The following is a 21125-nucleotide window of genomic DNA, read 5'->3' as shown; positions in this document are numbered from 1 at the left end:
AACAATGCTTTAGCAAAACATGTAAGCTTGACCCCATAAAAATATCACTTCAAGTAGCCAGAAAATAACCAAACCAGATGACTGTATGCCAAGCACTTTGAAAAAGTGGCTAATAGCCAGACAAGCGATGTGACTATTTTTGCCTTATTCTCCAATTCCAAACACACAATGGCCTCCAATTTTCAGGAAATTAAATTTTGAGCCGTTTGTTAGAATTCTCACTGTTGTCTGTGAGACAATTTTGAACTGGACGTGGCCTTCTTTAGGTGAATTCCTAGCTGGCCCAGTCTCATTACTGTCTGTTTCTTTGAAACATGATCTTAAAAACATGATCTTAAGCATACATTGACTTCATTTAATAACACACACACACACACACACACACACACACACACACACACACACACACTCTTTAACAAAAAGGAACCTAAGAAGCAGAGGGGTTAAATAAATTGTTTGAAGCCAGTAGAGCCAGGAAGTTGTAGGGCAGGGAATTCTACCCTCCCAATGCAGGTCCAGAACCCCTTTCCACTGACCACGCGCTTCTTGTGATCATACTGTCTCTTTTTCCGTAAAGATTACCAAAAGTCGTCCCATAGGTTTGTTTCTAGATCTCGCTACTCACAAATTGTATTTGTTTGCATAACTTAATCACACTGGCTCTTTCTCACTTTAAGTCAGCTGCTGTTAAATTTCAAATCTGTTCTATTCAAGATTGAGGTAGGAACTTTTAGAGTTTTTCTTTTTCGCTGGTAGGAAATGCTGACTTAGAACCTCACACACTGTCCTTCTGAGTTCTACAGCACAATGATACATATCTTATTCAACATGCACCTGAAACGAAGGCTTTAAATGCTTGTGCACGTGCTTTCCGGGAGTGTGGACAACTAGCACTATTTGCAGCATTCTCACTGGTGTGTAAATCAGAGTCCGTGGCTCGGACCCTTAAGTCTCTTTTAGAAACCACTGAAGGACCAACGAAAAGCATGTCTTCAGGGAAAGTTGTGATAAAATGTAACCTGTCTCGGAAACAGATCAAGAGACAATCACTCTTTGTTGCTTTTAAGTGACATTACATCATTTCAGGATGGAAAAAGACCTGAGAGAGACAGAAAGTTGTTTCGAAAATTAAAATGTATAGATAACATCTTTTCCCTTCCTGTTTTGACTGCGCCATGTGTTGCAGGCTGTGTAGGGTTTAATTTTTAGACGGAAAACTCTCCCCCCTCCACCCTCTGGGAAAAGGCAAGGCATTTAAAATCGCCTTCCCTATCTTCCTCTAGGCTCCGCGCTTTCTCGTTTAAACTTTCAGGATCCTCCACGGATGCCTGTAATATACAGCCTTCCTTCCCATTCTCAAGAATCTTGCAGCTCCCCAACACGGGAATTCTTTTTTCTTTTCTTTTCTTTTTCTTTTTTTCTTTTAAATGAAAGGAAGGGAGGAAAGGGAGGGAGAGTGGGAGGGAAGGAGGAAGGAAAGAAAGAAAAGCCCTGGCGACCGCGCGTTTGGAAAGCGCGTTTTCGTTTCCTCTCCCGGCGGGCTGTGGCCCTGCCGGGCTGCCGTAGCCGGCCTCGCGCGGCCCCAGACGCGGCGAGAAGCCGCCGTCGGCGGGACTTCCGTGTTGGCGGGATTCTGAACGCTGCCATGGCTCAGACTGTGCAGAACGTTACATTGTCGCTCACTCTGCCCATCACGTGCCACATTTGCTTGGGGAAGGTAATGGGTGACTCTGGGCACTAATACGAAACAGGGTCGGGTATGAAGTCGCCCTCCGGAGCCGAGGGCGGTCTCCGTGTGTGGCGGGGACGGGGCGTGAGGCGCCGAGATGTATGCGGACGCTGACCAGCGTTCTCCCGAGGCAGCGGGAGGCCGCGTCCTGGGGCACGGAGGGAGCGCGTCGTGATGACTGGGTTCATCTGTGTGCCTTTGGGAGGAGGATGACAGCGGCCTGGGGTCTGAAGGGAGGGCGGCCAAGCGGCCCTGCGTCCGCCGGCGGCCTCACCGGGCCGACTCCGGCGTCGAAGGAGGCCTCGTCAGGAAGGAATCACAACGGTGTTTTCTGCCCCTGTGCCACCCGTGTGGCGTGTAGTGAAGCCCATTGAAGCACGTTTCCTGGGAGCCTTGCCTAGGATTCCTTAGAGCCCTGCGCGAGTGTTCCTGTCCTTGGGCCTGCCCGCAGTGCTAGCTGGGGAGTCTTTTCCATTTCCAACCTCCTTTCCTTTGCTTAACCCAGCCTTTAGAGTGGCCTTTGCTCTGGGTTCAAAATGTGAAAAGTAAATAGTACCCGCCCCTGAGTGGTGTTTAAAATGAGAGGCATGGTCTTTTTTTCCAAGAACGGATCGGCCTTGAGCTAGAACACCCTCTCTTTGTGTTGCAGAAGGTGCCGGCTGTGTTCGTGAAACTAGGTGGGACAGAGTAGTTCTGAATTAGAAACGGGATTTTGAAGGTTCTTTAAAGCATTCGTCGGCCCTTCCGTTTCCGTTTGTGCCTCCCATTCGGTTTTTAAAAGAGCATTTCTTTAACGCATGGATCAAGAAAGGAGAAGATACTGTATATGAACAAGGAGCTTTTTCTCCACCCGGAATTTTTTTTTTTTTTTTTTACGTTTGTGATGTGTTTGGGTTTACCCTAAAATGCAGAAACTACAGCCACCTACTCAGAATTGAGACGTACAAACTTCATAGAGCAAACATTTGAGTGCCAGCCAACATGATTCTCTGCCTTAGGTCTTTGGGGTTCTGTGTGAATTTACTGAGTTCAAGAAGTTAGAAGTCAGGCTTGGAAGCCACTGATAACTTGATATCCCTCAGAATGAAATGCCAAGGAAATAGCAGATGTGCTGTGAAGGTATATAGGGGATGGCTTGATCAATTCTGACTGGAGAAATCAAGGATGGCTGCCTGGAGGGTGGTATTTGAGCTGGCATTTGCTGCCACTGCCTTCCTTACATAGCTGGGAGGAGGAGGTGATGTTTGTGTTTGCTAGTCTACATTTGGATTCTGATAGGAAGTTCCCACCAGTATATGTTAAATTCTGAGTAAATATACTCCCAGCAGTAGCATTAAAAGCTGATAGAAACATCTTGGGAAATAATTTTTACGTGGTCTCAGTTCTATGCTTTTATCTAGTTTCCATTAGTTAATAGGCCCTTTTGTAGTTGTGTTGAAAATGTGTTCTGCCTGGTTGATTTTCCATATCTATGCTTTTTGTGTGTAACAGAAATGATACCAGTATAGTGCTTTGTAGATTACAGAATGCTTTTGTATGTATTTAAGTACTTCATTAATTCCTCTCACCGGTGCTGTGAGACAGACAGGCTGTTTGCCCCCACCCCCGACCCTGCTTTTTAAACATGAGAAAATGAAGTCTTATAGTCTATGGTTTCAACCTCTGTCATTATCATTTGTATCTTCAGTAGATTTCTTCCTAAAAACTCATGAGAGCAGACCTCATTAGGCTCTCCTTCCTTCCCTCCCTTCCTTTCTCTCTCTTTTTTCCCCTGTATTTGTTAGCAGTGTTCTAAAATGAAATCTGCAAATAAAAGATGAACGATTTATAAACTGTTATCTAAAGGTGTGGTAGTTGAAGGCCTGAGTTCTATGCTCAGACTGCGTAAGTTCTAGCTTCTTCCATTTACTAGTTACATGACCTTATACAAGTTACTTAACCTCTTTCAGAGCAGTGTCCTCATCTGTAAGATGGGAATGGTTAATAGTAGCAACATCTTTCCTTGCATTTTGGGATGATTATATCAAGTAATTCATGTTAGTGTTTAGCATAAGGTCTGGGACATAATAATATTCAATGAATGGTTACCTTTAGTACGGGTGCTCAGACTGGCCCTCATATAAGGAAACCGGCCTTTCAAGTAACTGTTCTTCCCAGTTGCTTTCTGAGGCAGTGCACTCACTTGATGGAGATTTCCTTTCCCAATGGCGTGATATCTGTTTGTTCTGGAAATTGCCACAGTATGTCCTGAGGTTTTAACTGGTTCCATATAACTGTTGCTTTTTGTATATTTAAAGCAAATCTGATATGCTTGGGCCATTTACCCTCCCCACGTACTGAATTCGTGGGGGTATGGGGGTACTGGAGATAGCATAACCTGGGGTAGTAAGTAACATGTTCCCATTGTTACTTCCACCTCTCTGACACAGCATCTCCAGCCAACTCTGAGATCTACCTTAAGGTCCTTTCTGCCTAGCCAGAGCCCACAGATAACCGTTCTTTTGCCACCCTCATTATTTGTCCCCAAATCTCACTATCAGCAAGATCCTTTTCTTTTGCTTATTCAACAGAATTAGGGACCATTATCCCTGAAAGGTCACAGTAAAAAAAAAAAAAAAAAAAAAAAAATGCATATTACTTTAAAGGAGAAAGTGGGGGTAGGAGAGATCTCAAATCTAAATAGAAAATATAGATGCTTACTGGGATGGGGAAGGATGGAGAGGTAAAGTAGTGGAGTATGCACATTGTCAATACTTTACCTTTTGTATTTATAAATGTACTTAAAATTAGACAGTTTAGACATTTTGAATTTTCTGCCTGTCTCTACCTTAGTCTTAAAGGTGGATTCTCTGCCCAACAATGTTTAGGAACCTTGCCAATATCACAAGAGCTCTGTGTGGCTTGAAGAAGGTAGGTATACATCCTGTGGGATGAGTTTTGTGTAACACATTTTCTTGCCTGTTCCTCCTTAATTTTTTCCCTTTGCCTTGGACTAGTGGGCCAGCAAGCAGAAATATAGAATCATCTAGTTCAGGATATCTGTTAAATGACATTTTGGTCCTGGCACCAGATTGCTACAGATCAGTTTATCTCTAGATAATTCCAGTCATTTGTTTCTTCAGCTAGGATTCATGCTGTGAAATCAAATGATTGTTGCATGTAGTACCTTTGTTGACTTTGTCTGCATTTTTCCATGAATGACATGTCTCCGCATGTGGCCCCTAGTTAGTTTTAAGAAAGGATGTAGGAGGTTCTGAAGTGAAGTCCCAAGCAGCTAGACTTCTGATGGTGTTTAACATTAGCATGTTGTATTGTTATTCCTCACTTGAGTATTAGTTCAGTTTGGGATACCAGACTTTAAAATAAATATAAATAAGCGAGAGTATTTTGAAATCATTTGGAAAGGAGTTGAAATTGAGGTTTAAATATAAGTGGAATGGAATTGTGTTGGCATGAATGGACATGATAGTGAATCTTTTTTGTTGTTGTTGTTTATTTGGGGGGGGGGGCGGGGACACAGCAGGGGAGGGGGAGAAGCAGGCTTCCCGCCAAGCGGGGAGCCCAGTGCGGGACTCAGTCCCAAGACCCTGGGATTATGACCTGAGCTGAAGTCAGAGGCTTAACAGACTGAGCCACCCAGGCACCCTAATGGCAAATCTTTAAATATAAACTCTTTCATTTAGGAGGGAATCAAGCTTTATGTAGCTCTGCAATATTAAGATTTATACTTTTGTAAGGGCAAGCTTTCTGGCTGCAATGATCTGAGATGAAATCAGCTTCCTTCGATTGTGGGGTGTCTGTTTCTTATAGAGTCCAGTAATAGGGTGGACTGTTTCCAGCTAAGAGTACTACAAGAAGAATCTCCCCCCACCCCCAGGGAGGACTTCTTGTTTAGCTTTCCACCCATATTATTGATTAAAAATGTTGACAAGGTAAGGCTAGGTACAAAGCTTTATGCAACTTAGAGTCCTCATTCTAGGTTGACTAAATTTATTCATCAGAGTTCATCAGAGGCTGGTGATTGGCCAGCATGTTATCAGCCTCAGTACACTGAGCCTACATTGGAGTCCTGATTGCCTCTTAGTTCCCAGGAGTGGATTTAAGAACCAGCCTTGTACATAACTGTCACAAGTAATTTGCTTTGAAAAAAGCCATATGGACTACATTTTTCTCTTTTCCAAATTAAGTTTAAAGAATGCAGACACTTTAAAAAATGTATAATAATGTTGTGGGTTTTTAAACATACTTAGAGCATAAGAGAAAATTAACTGAAAAAAAGTGTTGATATATCGTAGTAATTTTAAAGTTGGTATGTAATAGCTGGCATGCTTACTAAACAAATAAGATTACTGAAAGCATTCTAAGGAGGGATAAAGGTGGGACAAAATGTATTACCTTTCGTTTTACCTAGACAGAAATGGGGACCTGGACCAATAGACATTTAAGGAACTTAGTTCTCAGGATCACACAGTTTTAAAGTTCTAGGACCAAAATTTTGATCCAGAGCCAAATATTTCTTGAAACATAACAAAAACAATCCAGAAATTTTATTTAGAAAAGTTCCAAATTCCCAAAGTTGGTGATAGTGGGGGAGCTATTACCATGATTTCTATATCTCAGCCTTCTTTTTCACAGTCTTTCTAGGTCTTGTCTAATGAAGCCCATAAAATTTTGACATAGGTGCAAGAAGGAATATTCTTTGAAGAAAGATTAGCTCTAGTCTCTAGCAAAGGTGATAAAAAACAGAGGAGTTGACTTTAAGTGTAATTGCCAGGCATTTGGTTAAGTTGTCTTTCCCTCCCATCACCTTTATCAGTGCCCCTTTTCTATAGCCCCCACTGATCCCAAAGTCTTGATTGTAATCTTTTGCTTCTTTCAGGCATGCGCCCTCTATTTTTTCCTCTCAGACTATTGTTTACTAACTCTGCCTAAGGAAGAAAAATCTATTTCTTACTTGAAAGAGCACTCAAGTGCAGTTGAGTCATATTGGATGGTGCTTAAATACTGGTTCTGCTACTTACAACCTGTATTATTATTTCCTTGAGTCTCAGTTTCCATAGCTGAAAATGAATTTGACACTACCAGGGCCATGGTATTAGGAAAATTCATGTAAATATCCTAGACCAGTGGTTCTCAAAGGGGTGGGAGTGGATTTCATCCCTCAGAGAAGATTTGGCTATGCCTAGAGATGTTTCTGATTGACTCCAGGGGTGTGCTAGTTATGTCTAGTGGGAAGAGCCCAGAGATGCTGCTAGCTAAACATTCTACAATATACAGGAGAGTTCCTTACAACAAAAAGTTCCTCGGTCCAGGGCGCCTGGGTGGCTCAGTGGGTTAAGCCGCTGCCTTCGTTCGGCTCAGGTCATGATCTCAGGGTCCTGGGATCGAGGCCCGCATCGGGCTCTCTGCTCAGCAGGGAGCCTGCTTCCCTCTCTCTCTCTCTCTCTCTCTGCCTGCCTCTCTGTCTACTTGTGATCTCTCTCTCTGTCAAATAAATAAATAAAATCTTTAAAAAAAAAAAAAAAAAAAGTTCCTCGGTCCAAAATACCAGTAGTGCTGAAGATGAGAAGCCTTGTCCTAATAAACCAATGTATAGTAACGTCTAGTAAGTGAGTCAAGGATGATATGGTTATTAGAGAATAACCCCTTTTGACTCCTCTCAGGTACATCTATTTTTTAAGAAAGGAACTTTGGTGGTAGGGTCTCTTAAAACTGAAACATCTTAAAAGAAATGAAAACTACTCAGTAGAATTACAGATTTAGGGTTAATCTTTCTGCACCTAGGACTGCCCCTCAGGCCCATTCCAGTGAGAAGGACCCACTTTTTATACCTTGCTTTCTCTTCTCTCTCTCCTCCTCCTTCTCACCAGCCTCAGGGTGTATTACCCTAGAATATCATTTCGATGTGTTTACTCCAGATGAGTTTGGAAATTATACTTGTCACTTGCCATTGTCATCAATATTTTTATTTCATAAGAATACTGTTTTATTGCCACAGACCTCATTGAGAGTAAATTGGATATAAAGTCTAATAACGGGCAACTTACGACTATTTCTGCATCTCAGGAAGATTATATTAAGGAAAATTATGTGCGTGTTTGGGTATTGTATATCCCAGGATCTGGGTAGAGGAAGAGGGGTGGACAGGAATTGAGGGAAGGCTAGATTCTTTGTATTTTGCTCCTGTAAGTTATAGTCAAATAAATAATAAGTCATTTGTTTTAGTAGTTATTTCTTCTTTACAGATTTTTTTCTCCTAAGCTAAATTTAAACCATTATTTAGAAATTGTCATCTGAGGGCGCCTGGGTGGCTCAGTGGGTTAAGCCTCTGCCTTTGGCTCAGGTCATGATCTCAGGGTCCTGGGATGGAGTCCTGCATTAGGCTCTCTGCTCAGCAGGGAACCTGTTCCTCCTCTCTCTCTCTCTGCCTGCCTCTCTGCCTACTTGTGATCTCTCTGTCAAATAAATAAGTAAAATCTTTAAAAAAAAAATTGTCATCTGGTAAGTACTTGGTCCAAAGAAATTAATTAGTCAGCTGTTTTAAAACTCCAACACAATGGCAGTGACAATACCAGGTATCAGACAGTGAAAATGATTCTTCTGTGGTGGCATTACCAATGGTCTTAGCAGAGAGAGCTAAGTAATCTGCCTGTAGTGGTTCTTCTATAGAATTTGGCGTATTAAATGGGAAGGTTAAACTTCTGCTTTTTCAGTTTCGTAGTGGCCATTGACTTTTTTGCTTCCTGAGATGCATTTAGGAACATTATTTCAGCCTTTCATTTTAATACATCAGAGTTCACTTTTAGAGTGTGCAAGGCATTATATCAAGTGCTGTTGGTGCACACAAAGATGAGGATGCTCATCCGCTGCCCCCAAGGAGCCTGAGATCTAATAGGGAAGCAGGATGTAAGCAACTTTCCAAGTACCATTCAGGAAGAAATGAACATTAAATCAGTGCAGAAAGAATACCCTTACGAAAACCAGACAAAGACCCAGTTAATTCTAAAAAGGATTAATGAAGGCCTTTTAGAAGAGGTAGCATCTTATTTTCATCTTAAAAGGTAGAAGGGATTCTGTTTTGATGGGGATTCTATTTTGATGTGGAAGCTTGAGACCAGCAGGTTATGTCAACCTAAGAAATGAGAGCACAATAAACAAGGAGCCTCCCCTGTTCCTATTAATTTGGTGAACATCAAGTAGATCTGTGTGGTTGAAGTATAGGTTATATCAAGGATTGAAATAGAAGATCAGTACTGAAATAGCAGATGAAAGGGCTGTTTACGAACCAGATTATGCTCTTTGAATGCTATGCTTAGAATTGTGAACAGGGAAAAATCATTGCTGTTTTGCAGGAGAGCAGTGAAAGCTGCTAATTCCTATTTTAGAAAGACAGCTCTGGCATCAGTAGGAAAGGTGGACAGGGGCTCAGTTGGTTAAGCGTCTGTCTTCAGCTCAGGTCATTATCCCAGGATTCTGGGATCAAGTCCTGCTTCAGGCTCCTTGCTCAGTGGGGAGCTTGCTTCTCCCTCGCCCTCTGCCCTTTCCCCCTGATTTTGTGCATACTCTTTCTCTGACAAATAAATAAATAATCTTTAAAAAAAAGAAAGAAAGAAAAAGGTGGACAGAAGTGAATATTTGGAAGCCAGGAAGCTTGCATGGGAGGAGATCATTGCTCTAGATCCATGGGCAAAAGAATGAGAACCTGAACCCATTATTGAAGTGCAGATGGAAAGGAAGGGATACATGACAGGTAAAAGTAAAAGCAAAAAGCATTTAGAGGTAGATTTGCCAAATTTTAACAATTCTGGGATATAATTTTTCCACATTATAACTTTTTTGAAACCTGGCTATATCTTGCAAGTGATGGCATCTTGCATTTGTAATTGGCAGCATTTTTCATTCTTTTTTTTCTTGTGGTACAGAAAATATTGGTGCATCTTAAAATCTCTGGGCACTTAGACTTGTTATATGATACCAGGATTTGGTGACCAACTGGATGGTGAGGCTAAGTAAAAAGGGCCAGTCAGAGAGAGCGCTGAGTATTTTAGTTAAAGTAATGAGGTAGTGGTGCTATTAACTTGGATAAGGAGTGGAGGAGGCAAAGTTCAGGTTTGGACATATTATGATTGAGGCAGCTACAAGAGCCTTATATGGAGTTGGCTCCGAGGCACAGATACAGTAATATTGATACCTTCTCTTTTCCTTCTCTCTCTCTCTTTTTTTTTTTTTTTTTTTTTGAGGGATTGCTATCTGGAACCCTCTGTGTTTTTATCTTTACGTTATTAAATCTTAATGCCTGGATGAAAAGTATACTAAGCCACTATCTTTAGAGACAAACCTATGCTCATTGTAACTAAAAGGCTTACTCAAGGTCAACAGCTCAAGTGGCAGAGGTGGAGTTAGCCCCAGGTTTGTCTCTCAAAGCCTAAGCTCTGCCACTTACTGAGGTCCAGTTACAGAGGGTTCTCAGGAGTTGTCATAGAAAAGATGTTAACATCATGTGATACATGAGATTAAGAGAGGAAATAGAACTATGCCAGATGAGATGGCCCAGGAAAAAAACATTAAAGAAAGCAGCTGTACCACCTCCGGTATTTTGACTCTAAGCATCTTACTCTGATCCTCTTTTCATCATACCTACTCTCCAGCATTACTTCAGCCTTATCAAGACCAGTTCATTGACTCCATGAATATCACTTTTTCATTGTCATCATTACCATTCATATACTCATGTCCCTTGTTAGCCATGGTCATTTATTATCATCAGTCCCTTTTCTCTCTCTTTCTCCTTGGCAAAAATCCAGCTCTGAGTAAACCCATCTACTTATTTGCTTCCTGCCTGAAACCGAATAGGTAAAAATTGGTAAGAAAAATACACACCTGTGTTAATTGGTTTTTGTTTATAGTAAAAATCGCAGATCTCAAATAGGAACTCAACAGTGCGTGGCAATCCTGCTATATTGTAAATTACTAGTAAATTTACTTTCTTGCTTTTCAAAATAGCTGCTTTATTCTATTTTCTCAAGTTGATATTGATACTCACTTCTCACTTTCAGCTGGTAACCTCTCCTCATATTTAATGATTAAAAAATAAGCAGTTGGAATAGTTAGAACATGAATTCTCTCATTTTCCCATCAACAGATCTTCTAACCCCTCTACATTTGTTCTGACACCCTTGGCCTTCCCTTTTGTTACCATGAAAGACAGATCCTCAGTCCCTTAACAGCCAAAACCTCTGCTTTATGCATTGGATTTTATTCCCTCTTGACTTTTTAGGGACTTTGCTGCCTATGGTTCTAATCCCTCCTCTTCTTCCTCCATCATTAATATCCTCTCTTAACTGTATCATTCTCATTGGCATCTCTTACCATGGTCTTAATTCTTACGCTCACTACTTCACAGCAAAACATGAAGAATTGTCTATATTCTCTGTTGTCACTGTCTCTCAGCCTTCAGTCAAGTTTCCATTCTTACCATTTACTGAAACAGTGCTTGTCAGTAAGATCACAGTGACTTCCATATAATTAAATCCCATAGTCATTTCTGGTCTATATCAAGCTCATTTTTTCTTTCTTTCCTCCCCTCCTTTCCCTTCCCCTCCCCTCCCCTCCTTTCCCTTTCCTTTCCTTTCCTTTTCTTTCCCAGGCTCCATGCCCAGTGAGGAGCCTGACATGGGGCTTGATCTCATAACCCTGAGATCATGACTTGAGCTGAAATCAGGAGTCTGACACGTAGTTGCCTGAGCCACCCAAGCTCATTCTCCTATTATTTGACATGCTTGGCCACTCTCTTCCTCTTGGAAGTCTCTTTTCTTGCCTTCTGTAAGATCATGCTCCTGTCCTCTAGCACAGTCCCCTCCTTCTTAGTTCACTTTGCTGGCTGTTCCTCTTTTTCCTTCTTCTGCTTGATAGAATGCCTTGTCCGCAGCTCCTCTGCCCATGGAGGGCTGTCCTCTAGTCCTATCAATTTAAATGCCATCGTTTTTTATGCTGGTGATTCTCAGACCTTCTCTTCCTCCCTCTTTCTCACCTTATTTAATGATAGCACCAACCACTGAGTTATCCAAACCCATTTCTTAGATTGGGGAGATATTTAACCTTGTTGTGGAAGCAGTTACATAGAAAATACTGATTGCCTTTAAATGTGCTTCTTTTTTTTTTTTTTAATTTTATTTCTTTATTTGACAGAGAGAGATCACAAGTAGGCAGAGAGGCAGGCAGAGAGAGAGAGAGGAGGAACAGGTTCCCTGCTGAGCAGAGAGCCTAATGCAGAACTCGATCCCAGGACCCTGAGATCATGACCTGAGCCGAAGGCAGAGGCTTAACCCACTGAGCCACCCAGGCGCCCTAAATGTGCTTCTAATGAGGGAAGCCTGTAAGGAGTAGGAGAGCATCTTGAATCTTCCCAAATGTGCAGCTTTATGTTTTGACCATTGGCTTTCACCCATTTTAGATCAGTTCATGACTTTAAAAATAAATAAATTAATTGATTGATTAAATCACTGCTCTAAAAGTCCAGGGAAATAACTTTTCTTTCTTTAGTTGAATTTTTTGATTTAGGGGTACACATACTTCTAGGAATATTATAGTAATTTAGGGTGTGTGTGTGTGTGTGTGTGTGTGTGTGTTGCAGGAAGCTATAGGATAGATTTGGCAGTATCTTTCTGGTACTTAGTTTGAGAAATTTTTTTTTTTGTTAAAACATTTCATGACTTGGGGCGCTTTGGTGGCTCAGTGGGTTAAAGCCTCTGCCCTTGGCTCAGGTCATGATCCCAGGGTCCTGGGATCAAGCCCCTCATCAGGCTCTCTGCTCAGCAGGGGGCCTGCTTCCTCCTCTCTCTCTGCCTGCCTCTCTGCCTACTTGTGATCTCTGTCTGTCAAATAAATAAATAAATTCTTTAAAAAAAAAAAAAGGCATTTCATGACTGAAGATGAAATGAAAACACCCACAAATATATAATGGTGAGCTTGGACAAATTACATGAGTTTTTAGGAAAAAAAAATAGAACCTGTAAAGGAAATTTGGACTTGTCTGCCTCTTGAGACTCTGACCAGGAATACCTTCTAGATAAGCATTCAGTCCTTGCTGTAGGTAGGAGCACTTTGGAAGAAGAGTATGGGAAGCTGTCCTTCATGGTCTTATTCATTTATTCATTCATTCATTCAGATTAGTTGAACTGAACGAATTAGAATTGGTTTCTCCATAAGGAATTCTAATTTCATGCTGAATCATCTTTTCTGTTTAGTTTTCTTATGTTAATGTTCATAATCAAGGGAGCATCTTAGTGTTTGGAAAGCCAGGCTAAGACCATGGCGTTCTTTACAGTGAGACTTAAAATGATTTCCTGCCTTTCATGGATCGCCATACATCTGTGATTTCTTTGAAAGTAGAGCCCCCTTTCAAATTAATGAATACTCATTATCTTTCTGAGGCAGACATAGAGCAGCACAAGCGTTTTCTCTGTAGAAAGTGCTTTGTGGCCCAGCAATTGCACTCCTAGGTATCTACCTCAAAGATATAGACATAAGTGAAAAGAAGGACACTTGCACCCCAGTGTTCATAGCAGCGGTGTCCACAATAGCCAAACGGTGGATGGAGCCGAGATGCCCTTCAGCAGATAAATGGATAAAGAAAATGTGGTCCATATATACAATAGAATATTACTCAGTCATCAGAAAGGATGAGTACCCACCATTCTCATTCACATGGATGGAACTGAGGGGATTATGCTAAGTCAAATGTCAAGTAGAGAAAGATAACTTACATAGTTTTAATCATATGTGGAACATAAGGAATAACACGGAGGACAATAGGGGAAGAGAGGGAAAATTGAAGGGGTTGATATCAGTGAGGGAGACAAACCATGAGAAACTCTGGACTCCAGGAAACAAATTTACATTTTCAGAGGAAAGGGATTGGGGGATGGGGTGGCCAGGTGATGGGTATTAAGGAGGGAACATGTTGTGATGAGCTCTGGGTGTTATATGCAACTAATGAATTATTGAACACTACATCAAAAACTAATGATGTATGGGGCGCCTGGGTGGCTCAGTGGGTTAAAGCCTCTGCCTTCGGCTCAGGTCATGATCCCAGGGTCCTGAGATCGAGCCCTGCATCGGGCTCTCTGCTCAGCAGGGAGCCTGCTTCCTCCCCTCTCTCTCTGCCTGCCTCTCTGCCTACTTGTGATCTGTCAAATAAATTAAAAAAAAAACAAAAAACTAATGATGTATTATATGGTGGCTAAGTGAACATAATTTTAAAAAAAGTAGTTTGTGGTGGTTCTTTCTCTTCTCCCAGTACTTTCTCTGTTTCCTCTTAATCTTCTGATCTCTAGTGTAGAAGGACTGTAAAATGGTATTTTTATTATTAGAACAGGGAAATATTGAAAATGCTAAAGGTATTTTGAGTCCCACAGTAACATTACCTTGTGAATCAAGTGAAAGCCTAAACATTTCCACGTCATTTCGGTTTTTATTTAAAAATTTTTGCTACTTGAAGAACATTAAGTTATTATTACCTCTGGCAGTTCCCTAACTAATTAATGTTAAATACTGTCTTAATAGCATTTACTTAATCCAGTGAGTTTTTATTGAGTACCTACTGTGTACTAGGCTGTCTTCTAGGCATCAGAGATTTAGGAATGAATGAAATGAAGGAAGTTCTTGTTCTCATGCAGCTTCCTTTCTAATAGGAGAGAGAGACATTAAATGTGTAAACAGACAATATCAGGTAGACAACTAAAGTAACTTCTTTCTTCTATTTTGTCTTATAAAACAACTAGACACAGTCAAAACACCTCGTTACTCCTGACTGAACCATCTGGTTTCCTCACAGTTTGGTTTCCTTATTTGTGAGGTGTATTTACTGTGTTTACCTCACAGGACTCTTTAAAACAAACAAAAACATGGAGAAAATACATGTGAAAGCCCTTTGTAAAATATAAGACTATATAAATATATTAGTATTTGTGGTTATATAAATGGAGTCAACGATTTTTATATTTAGTATATGTCATTATTTCTATCAGCATTTTTTGTTGTTTAAGTTATAAACCAGTGTTTTTATAAATCTGAGTAATTTCCTTTTAAAGCACCTACTCTGCTATACTCTAGAGAAACTAGAGCAAACTAGAGTTTGCTCTAAACTAAACCTATTGGGATTCTAGTTATGACTGTTGCCCTGTACTAAAAGTAATGTTTCTTTTTTCAAAGGTACGCCAGCCTGTCATATGCATCAACAACCATGTATTTTGTTCAATTTGTATCGATTTGTGGTTGAAGAATAATAGCCAGTGTCCAGCTTGCAGAGTCCCCATCACGCCTGAAAATCCTTGCAAAGAGATTATTGGTAAGGGCCTATTTTATAAACACACAAAAACAGATTTGAAACAATCTCTAAATAGTGTATATTTGGAGAAAGACTAAAATAGACAATTTTCACTGACATCATTTTGCCTCTGTCATCCTGGATGGACTGGTCATTTGCATAATCTGTAAGTGAACACATGAGGGGCACAAGCCACTATGAAAAATCTTAGAGCCTTGTGGAATTAACATTATGGTAGAGGCTATGCATGTGGACTAAAATATTAATGGTTTAAAGCAGCAGATGCTAAAGGTCAAAAGAGGCCTATAGAATTCAGGCAAGGAAATTCAGCTGGGAATATCAGGAAAGGCTTCATAAAGCAGGTGGCTTCACAAGATTTAAGAGTGGATAAAATTTCAACTGGTAAAGATTAGGGAGGGCATTTCATACAGAGGAAATTGCATGAACTAAGGATTAGAAGTTGGAAAACACAAAGCATGTTTTTAGAAATGATCAGTAGTTTAGTTTGGGTCTGACTACTGAAATAAGACTGAAAAAGTAAAGTGAGACTAGTGCGGAGAATCTTGAGTAATAAACTTATTCAGGGACTTGCTTTGTGGGTGAATAGAAGAGTAAAGTGAGCTGATGGTTTTGAACAAGGGAGTGGCAAAATCCAAAATGTGCTTGAGGAATATTACTTGGGTGGTGATATGTGAGTTGGGTTGAAGGGAAGAGACACAAAGTGAGTATGTCAGGTAAGAGGCTCAGACCCAGTTAAGGGAGAACGTGAATCTGGTTTAAGGATAAAAAATAACACTGAGTGCCATACCAGTGTGGGTAAAAGGGAGATAAAACTTGAACTAGAAGATCATTGAAAAATTAAGTATTTAAAGAGCTTTTGTAGTGTTTGGATTTTATTTTGGATTTTATTTTGTAAGTCATAATTCTTAGATTACAGAAATTAAAATGATTTTTACTTGTTTCTGCTTTAGGAAGAATTGAAAGTGAATCTGTCATTTGTACAAAAAACACTTTTCAGAAAACCTAGGAAGTGATTGTAATAATCCCAATTTAGGGAAAATGGACTTAGTAAGATTCTTATAGTGGGAATGGAAAGGAAGATATATACTAGAACAAAAGAAGAACTAGTAGGACTTTGAAACTAAGAAATCCAAGGAAGGAATCAGAGATTATTACAAGGTTTCTTTCTTGGTACCTGGGTGAAATACGGTAAAGAAATATTTTTCTGTTGTGAACTCTGATGATTAAAATAATTTGAATGTGTTTTCCCCAGCTTCTCCTCACGTCGCTTCTCCTGCCTTGATATCTAAGTGATATTTCATAAATTAATTCAAGTAAAATAGCTCATTCATCCTTGTACTTGGATAGAACGTCCTGAAAAAGAACATCTGTAAAATGCCTTTGCTGTCATGATACTAAGAAGTACAAAGAAAATAACCACAGCATAGGTGAAGAGCTCTCAGGAAGAATTCATTTTAAGTATATTTGTATTGTATTATGGGCATACAGTTAATGCTGTGATTCATAATCTATCATAACTGGGTTGTTAGATTCAGTAAAAAGATGCATTAATCTTTTCATTTGTGTTACCAGTATCTAGGTACGTTTGAATACATTGGTTATAATAATATATATATCATAATATGAACTCATGCGTGTGTATGTGTGTGTGTGTGTGTGTATGTGTATATATATATATACATATACACACACACACACACACAAATACATATATATATATATATAAGCATTGGATAATTATTTATGTGAAATTTAAATATAGATAATGTAGATAATATGTTAATTGGTTAAATATAAATATAATCATTTAACAGTTGTCTGGTATTCAGATTTTGCAGTAGTCCATATTTGATAATTAACAAAATATAGCCTTTGCCTTCATTGAATTTATTATAATAAGATACACAGGTAAGTGAACACCTGTGATATTTTACTGAAGGTATTATGGTGTTATTTGATATTTATCTTTTCTCAAGATTAAGCTAGAAAAAAGCTCTAGGTGGCAGCCCCAAGTGTGCATGTAAGGGAAAGGGTAGAAATTTAGCTGGAGAACTATATAATACAATAAGAAAACCATTTATCTTTGTTTTCATACTGCCTAAATCAGAATGAAAGTACGATTTTTTTTTCCCCTTGTAGGAGGAACAAGTGAAAGTGAACCTATGCTAAGCCATACAGTCAGGAAGCACCTTCGGAAAACTAGACTTGAGTTACTCCACAAAGAGTATGAGGTAAATAGTAATTATAATTTAAAATTAGGACAGCTTTGAATTCAAGCTAAAACTGAGCTATCTGAATCCCTGGACTTTTTAGAGTAAACATCCAATGAAATCTTACTTCAGATGCCATTTTAAAAATATCTTGTTTGAGGGCTGCCTGACTGGCAGCATGTGATGCTTGATCCTCAGGGTCGTGGGTTCAAGCCCTGTGTTGGCTGTGGAGCCTACTTAATATCTTAGTTGACCATTTTTTTTTTTCTTTTTCCCTTTTCTATTTCAAATAGAAGACAGGAACAAATATAAGCATTCTTTTCCCTTTTTTAATTCCAAATTTGTCCTAAACAGACACATCATTTTATTTGCTCCCTCAAGTTGGGAGAGAAAAGAAACCCTCTTGTGAAAGTCAGTCTTCTATCCCCCACAGGACATGATGAGTGCTCTGGTAGGTAAACAGTGACTGTACCTTTCATTCCATTTTGCTTCTCTATAAATTCCCTGATAATTCTATGCCTGATTAGTTTTCGTAAAATAAATATACCTATGTCAGCTACCAGCGAAGAGTCTTTGGTGTGAAATATACTATTTTCCTTTTTTTAATGTTAATCAGTGAGATTTGTTTTTGTTTTTGTTTTTTTAAATAAAAATCTTGTATATTTGGGGCACCTGGGGGGCTCATTCGGCTAAGTGTATAACTTCATAGGCTCAGAGTCTTGGGATGGAGCCCCATGCAGGGCTCCCCGCTAATTGAGTCTGCTTATCCTTCTCCCTCTGCCTCTCCCCCCAACTTGTACTTGAGCGCTCTCTCTCTCTCTCTCTCTCTCTATCCCGAATAATAAAATCTTTTTAAAAAATTAAGAAATTGCATATATTTATGTGCCCACAACATGATTTTTTGATACACATATCCATAGTGAAGGATTGTGTCAGTCAAGCTAACTAACATAGCCATCTCCTCACCTACTTATATTTTTGTGGTGAGAGCACCTGAAATCTACTTTGCTAGCAAATTCCAGTATTCAGTACAGTATTAACTGTAGTCATCATGCTGTACGTGAGATATCTAGACTTACTTATCTTATATAACTACAACATTGTACATATTAACCCATCTCCTTTCTCCTACCTCCCCATTTCCTCTACCTTCCCACCCTGGGTAACTACTGTTTAACTCTGCTTGTATGTATCTAGTTTTTTTAAATACTACATTTTAGTGACATTGTGCAGCAGTTTTCTTTCTTGTGAAGCCAATTTGATATGGTGATGGAAATTTTCCAAATTAGCTTCATGCTAATGGAATATGTTTATTTGTTGTTTGTTTAAAGATTTTACTTATTTATTTGACACAGAGAGAGAGAGTGCTCATAAGCAGGGGGAGCAAGAGAGGGAGAAGTGAGCCCAATGCAGGGCTCAATACCAGGACCCTGGGGTCATGACCCAAGCTAAAGGCAGATGCTTTACCAACTGAGCCACCCAGGTACCCCTGGAATATGCGCGGTTTTTAAGCCCAGTTGTTATTTTATGTTGACTCCAGAGGGGATATTATTAATCTCTTATTTTAATACAGAATATTTTTAAGTTAAAGTATATGCATGGAAACTGCTTTCAGTTGCCTCAAAAATATTTTGAAATAAAGTGGGGATTAAATAAATGATTGCATAAATGTTCGTTCATTTATGTTTTCCTGTTCATATTTGTTTATTCATTAATATATTAATTCCAACAAAAAACTTACTTTCTTATTTATAACGCTATTTAACTTGATGTGTTCTGCAATTTAAAATAGTAAATAGTACTGTCTGTTAACTCTAAAATGTATTCTTACATACTTAATATTTATCATACTTAGGTATTAATCAGATTAATCCTTTAAAGAGTTCACTGGCTATTGAACTACTTGGAGTTTATTTTCTAACAACAGAATTTCTAACGATCTTAGTTTAAGATGAAATATCTATTATAGATTAGTAAATGGTATCACATAAAAGAATTCTAGACCAAATGTTTAGGAATTGGATTTAAGACAGTAAGCAGTTCCAGATGGGGAAAACTATTACTTAAAATAGTCACAGTGGTAATAGAAGAAACAGAATGTAGAAGAGTTAAAAGTAAAACTAAAAATTAACTACACGTATTCTGAGTGGAAAGTAGAAGGACATGGTATAGGGTTACACTCCTACTTCAAATGCAGAAGCAAAAATATAAACATCAAATAAAACTATTATGACCCTGATCAACACTTTTTTTTTTTTAAGATTTTATTTATTTATTTATTTATTTGAGAGAGAGAGAGAGAGAGATCACAAGTAGGCAGAGAGGCAGGCGGGGGCGGGGGAGCAGGCTCCCTGCCGAGCAGAGAGCCCGATGCGGGGCTAGATCCCAGGACCCCGAGATCACGACCTGAGCCTAAGGCAGCGGCTTAACCCACTGAGCCACCCAGGTGCCCCAACACTGTCTTTTTTTAATTCCCCTCACTAAAGCAGTTAAAAATACCTAAGAATTTTCTTCTGCAGAGTCTACTTTCTTGTTGAATTCATGTGACTTGTTTTGTTTTCTGGCTATCTTGAATAAAATTCTAAGATTTGACATTTTAATTTTTATTTTATTTTATTTATTTTTTTAAGTAAGTGGAGCCCAGTACGGGATTTGAACTCATGACCTTGAGATCAAGAGCTGAGCTAAGATCAAGAGTCAGACATTCAGCCAACGCAGCCACCCAGGCACCCCAACATTTTTATTTTTTTAACCAAACTGTCACTGAATTAAAATGAAGGCAGTGGAAATGCCCGCTTTTATCAGAGTCAAATACGTTTTGAGAATTTCAGCTCTATGTGACTTTTTGCTTATAAAACTATTCTGATGCATCTGTGTACCTACAGAATTTTGAGTATAAAATTTTAAAAACACATTGACCTCAATTTAACATACATATGTGTTTAGTATCTGTGTCTATTTAATGGTCATGTGATTCTTTTTCAGGATGAAATAGATTGTCTGCAGAAGGAAGTAGAAGATCTTAAGAGTAAAAATCTCAGCTTGGAGTCACAAATTAAGACTATTCTGGATCCTTTAACCTTGATGCAAGGCAACCAAAATGAAGACAAGCATCCAGTTGCAGAACATCCAAGTAAAATTGACCCAGAAACTGTAGCAGAGTGGAAGAAAAAACTTAGAACAGCTAATGAAATCTATGAAAAAGTAAAAGATGATGTGGATAAGTTAAAGGAAGTAAGTAGTGGTGGTTTTTAAAATTCTACTGTAGTTGTTTTTTAAAATTCTGTAATTCAAGTGCCTTCAAAAGTAAAAATAGCCATATTAACTTCACTCAGAAGATTTTGGGGGAAAGACAAAAATCTCTGGATGAGCATTTAAACAGTAGAACTTTTTCCTTCTTGAATGTCGTTAGCTGCCAAGAACTATCAGGTCGTTCCATTTGTGACCATAATTGGAGACTCGTGCTTCTGTATGAGTTTGCGTCTTCTTGTACAAGAGTGACATCAGTTTAAAGGATGTGTTTCTATACCCCTCTTTGTGTTTTGCCTTACTTTTTTTCTTAAGCTTGTGTCAGTGACTGCCCTATATGAATGAAAATGAACATGTATCCAATTCTCTACCTATAAAATGGAATGTTTAGAACATATCTTTTCTGATACTACCCTTATCTGATTTTTAAGATTGTAAGTAGTTAAAGACTTAATGACTAATTCTAAGGAAGCTTTGAGTAGTTGCTTTAGAATACTCGATGTAAAAAAGTATTGTAGCTTATGGAGTGGGTTCATTTTCTTCATTTATTCTTCCTTTCATCCAACAAGATAAAGCATAGGTGGAAAGG

At 39.1% G+C, this 21125-nt stretch overlaps 1 protein-coding gene across 3 annotated transcripts in view; it reads left to right on the top strand.

Annotated features, from left to right (window-relative positions):
• Nucleotides 1–683: 683 nt before the first annotated feature.
• OBI1 (ORC ubiquitin ligase 1) overlaps nucleotides 684–21125 on the top strand; it is a 45082-nt gene continuing 24640 nt past the window's right edge. Inside the window, exons 1-4 of one of the 3 annotated variants that reach the window (XM_047720199.1) lie at nucleotides 684–720; nucleotides 14942–15077; nucleotides 17217–17308; nucleotides 20273–20521. In XM_047720199.1, coding sequence (XP_047576155.1) covers nucleotides 17240–17308; nucleotides 20273–20521 — 318 coding nt within the window. In that variant the 5' untranslated portion in view covers nucleotides 684–720; nucleotides 14942–15077; nucleotides 17217–17239. Of the gene's footprint in view, nucleotides 721–752; nucleotides 915–1562; nucleotides 1718–14941; nucleotides 15078–17216; nucleotides 17309–20272; nucleotides 20522–21125 lie in introns of those variants that run through there. The other 2 variants (XM_047720198.1, XM_047720197.1) reach the window with 2 other exon arrangements.

Source organism: Lutra lutra, chromosome 3 (genome assembly GCF_902655055.1).
Source record: "Lutra lutra chromosome 3, mLutLut1.2, whole genome shotgun sequence".
Classification (NCBI taxonomy): domain Eukaryota; kingdom Metazoa; phylum Chordata; class Mammalia; order Carnivora; family Mustelidae; genus Lutra; species Lutra lutra.
This window is presented reverse-complemented; position numbering and strand designations above follow the sequence as displayed.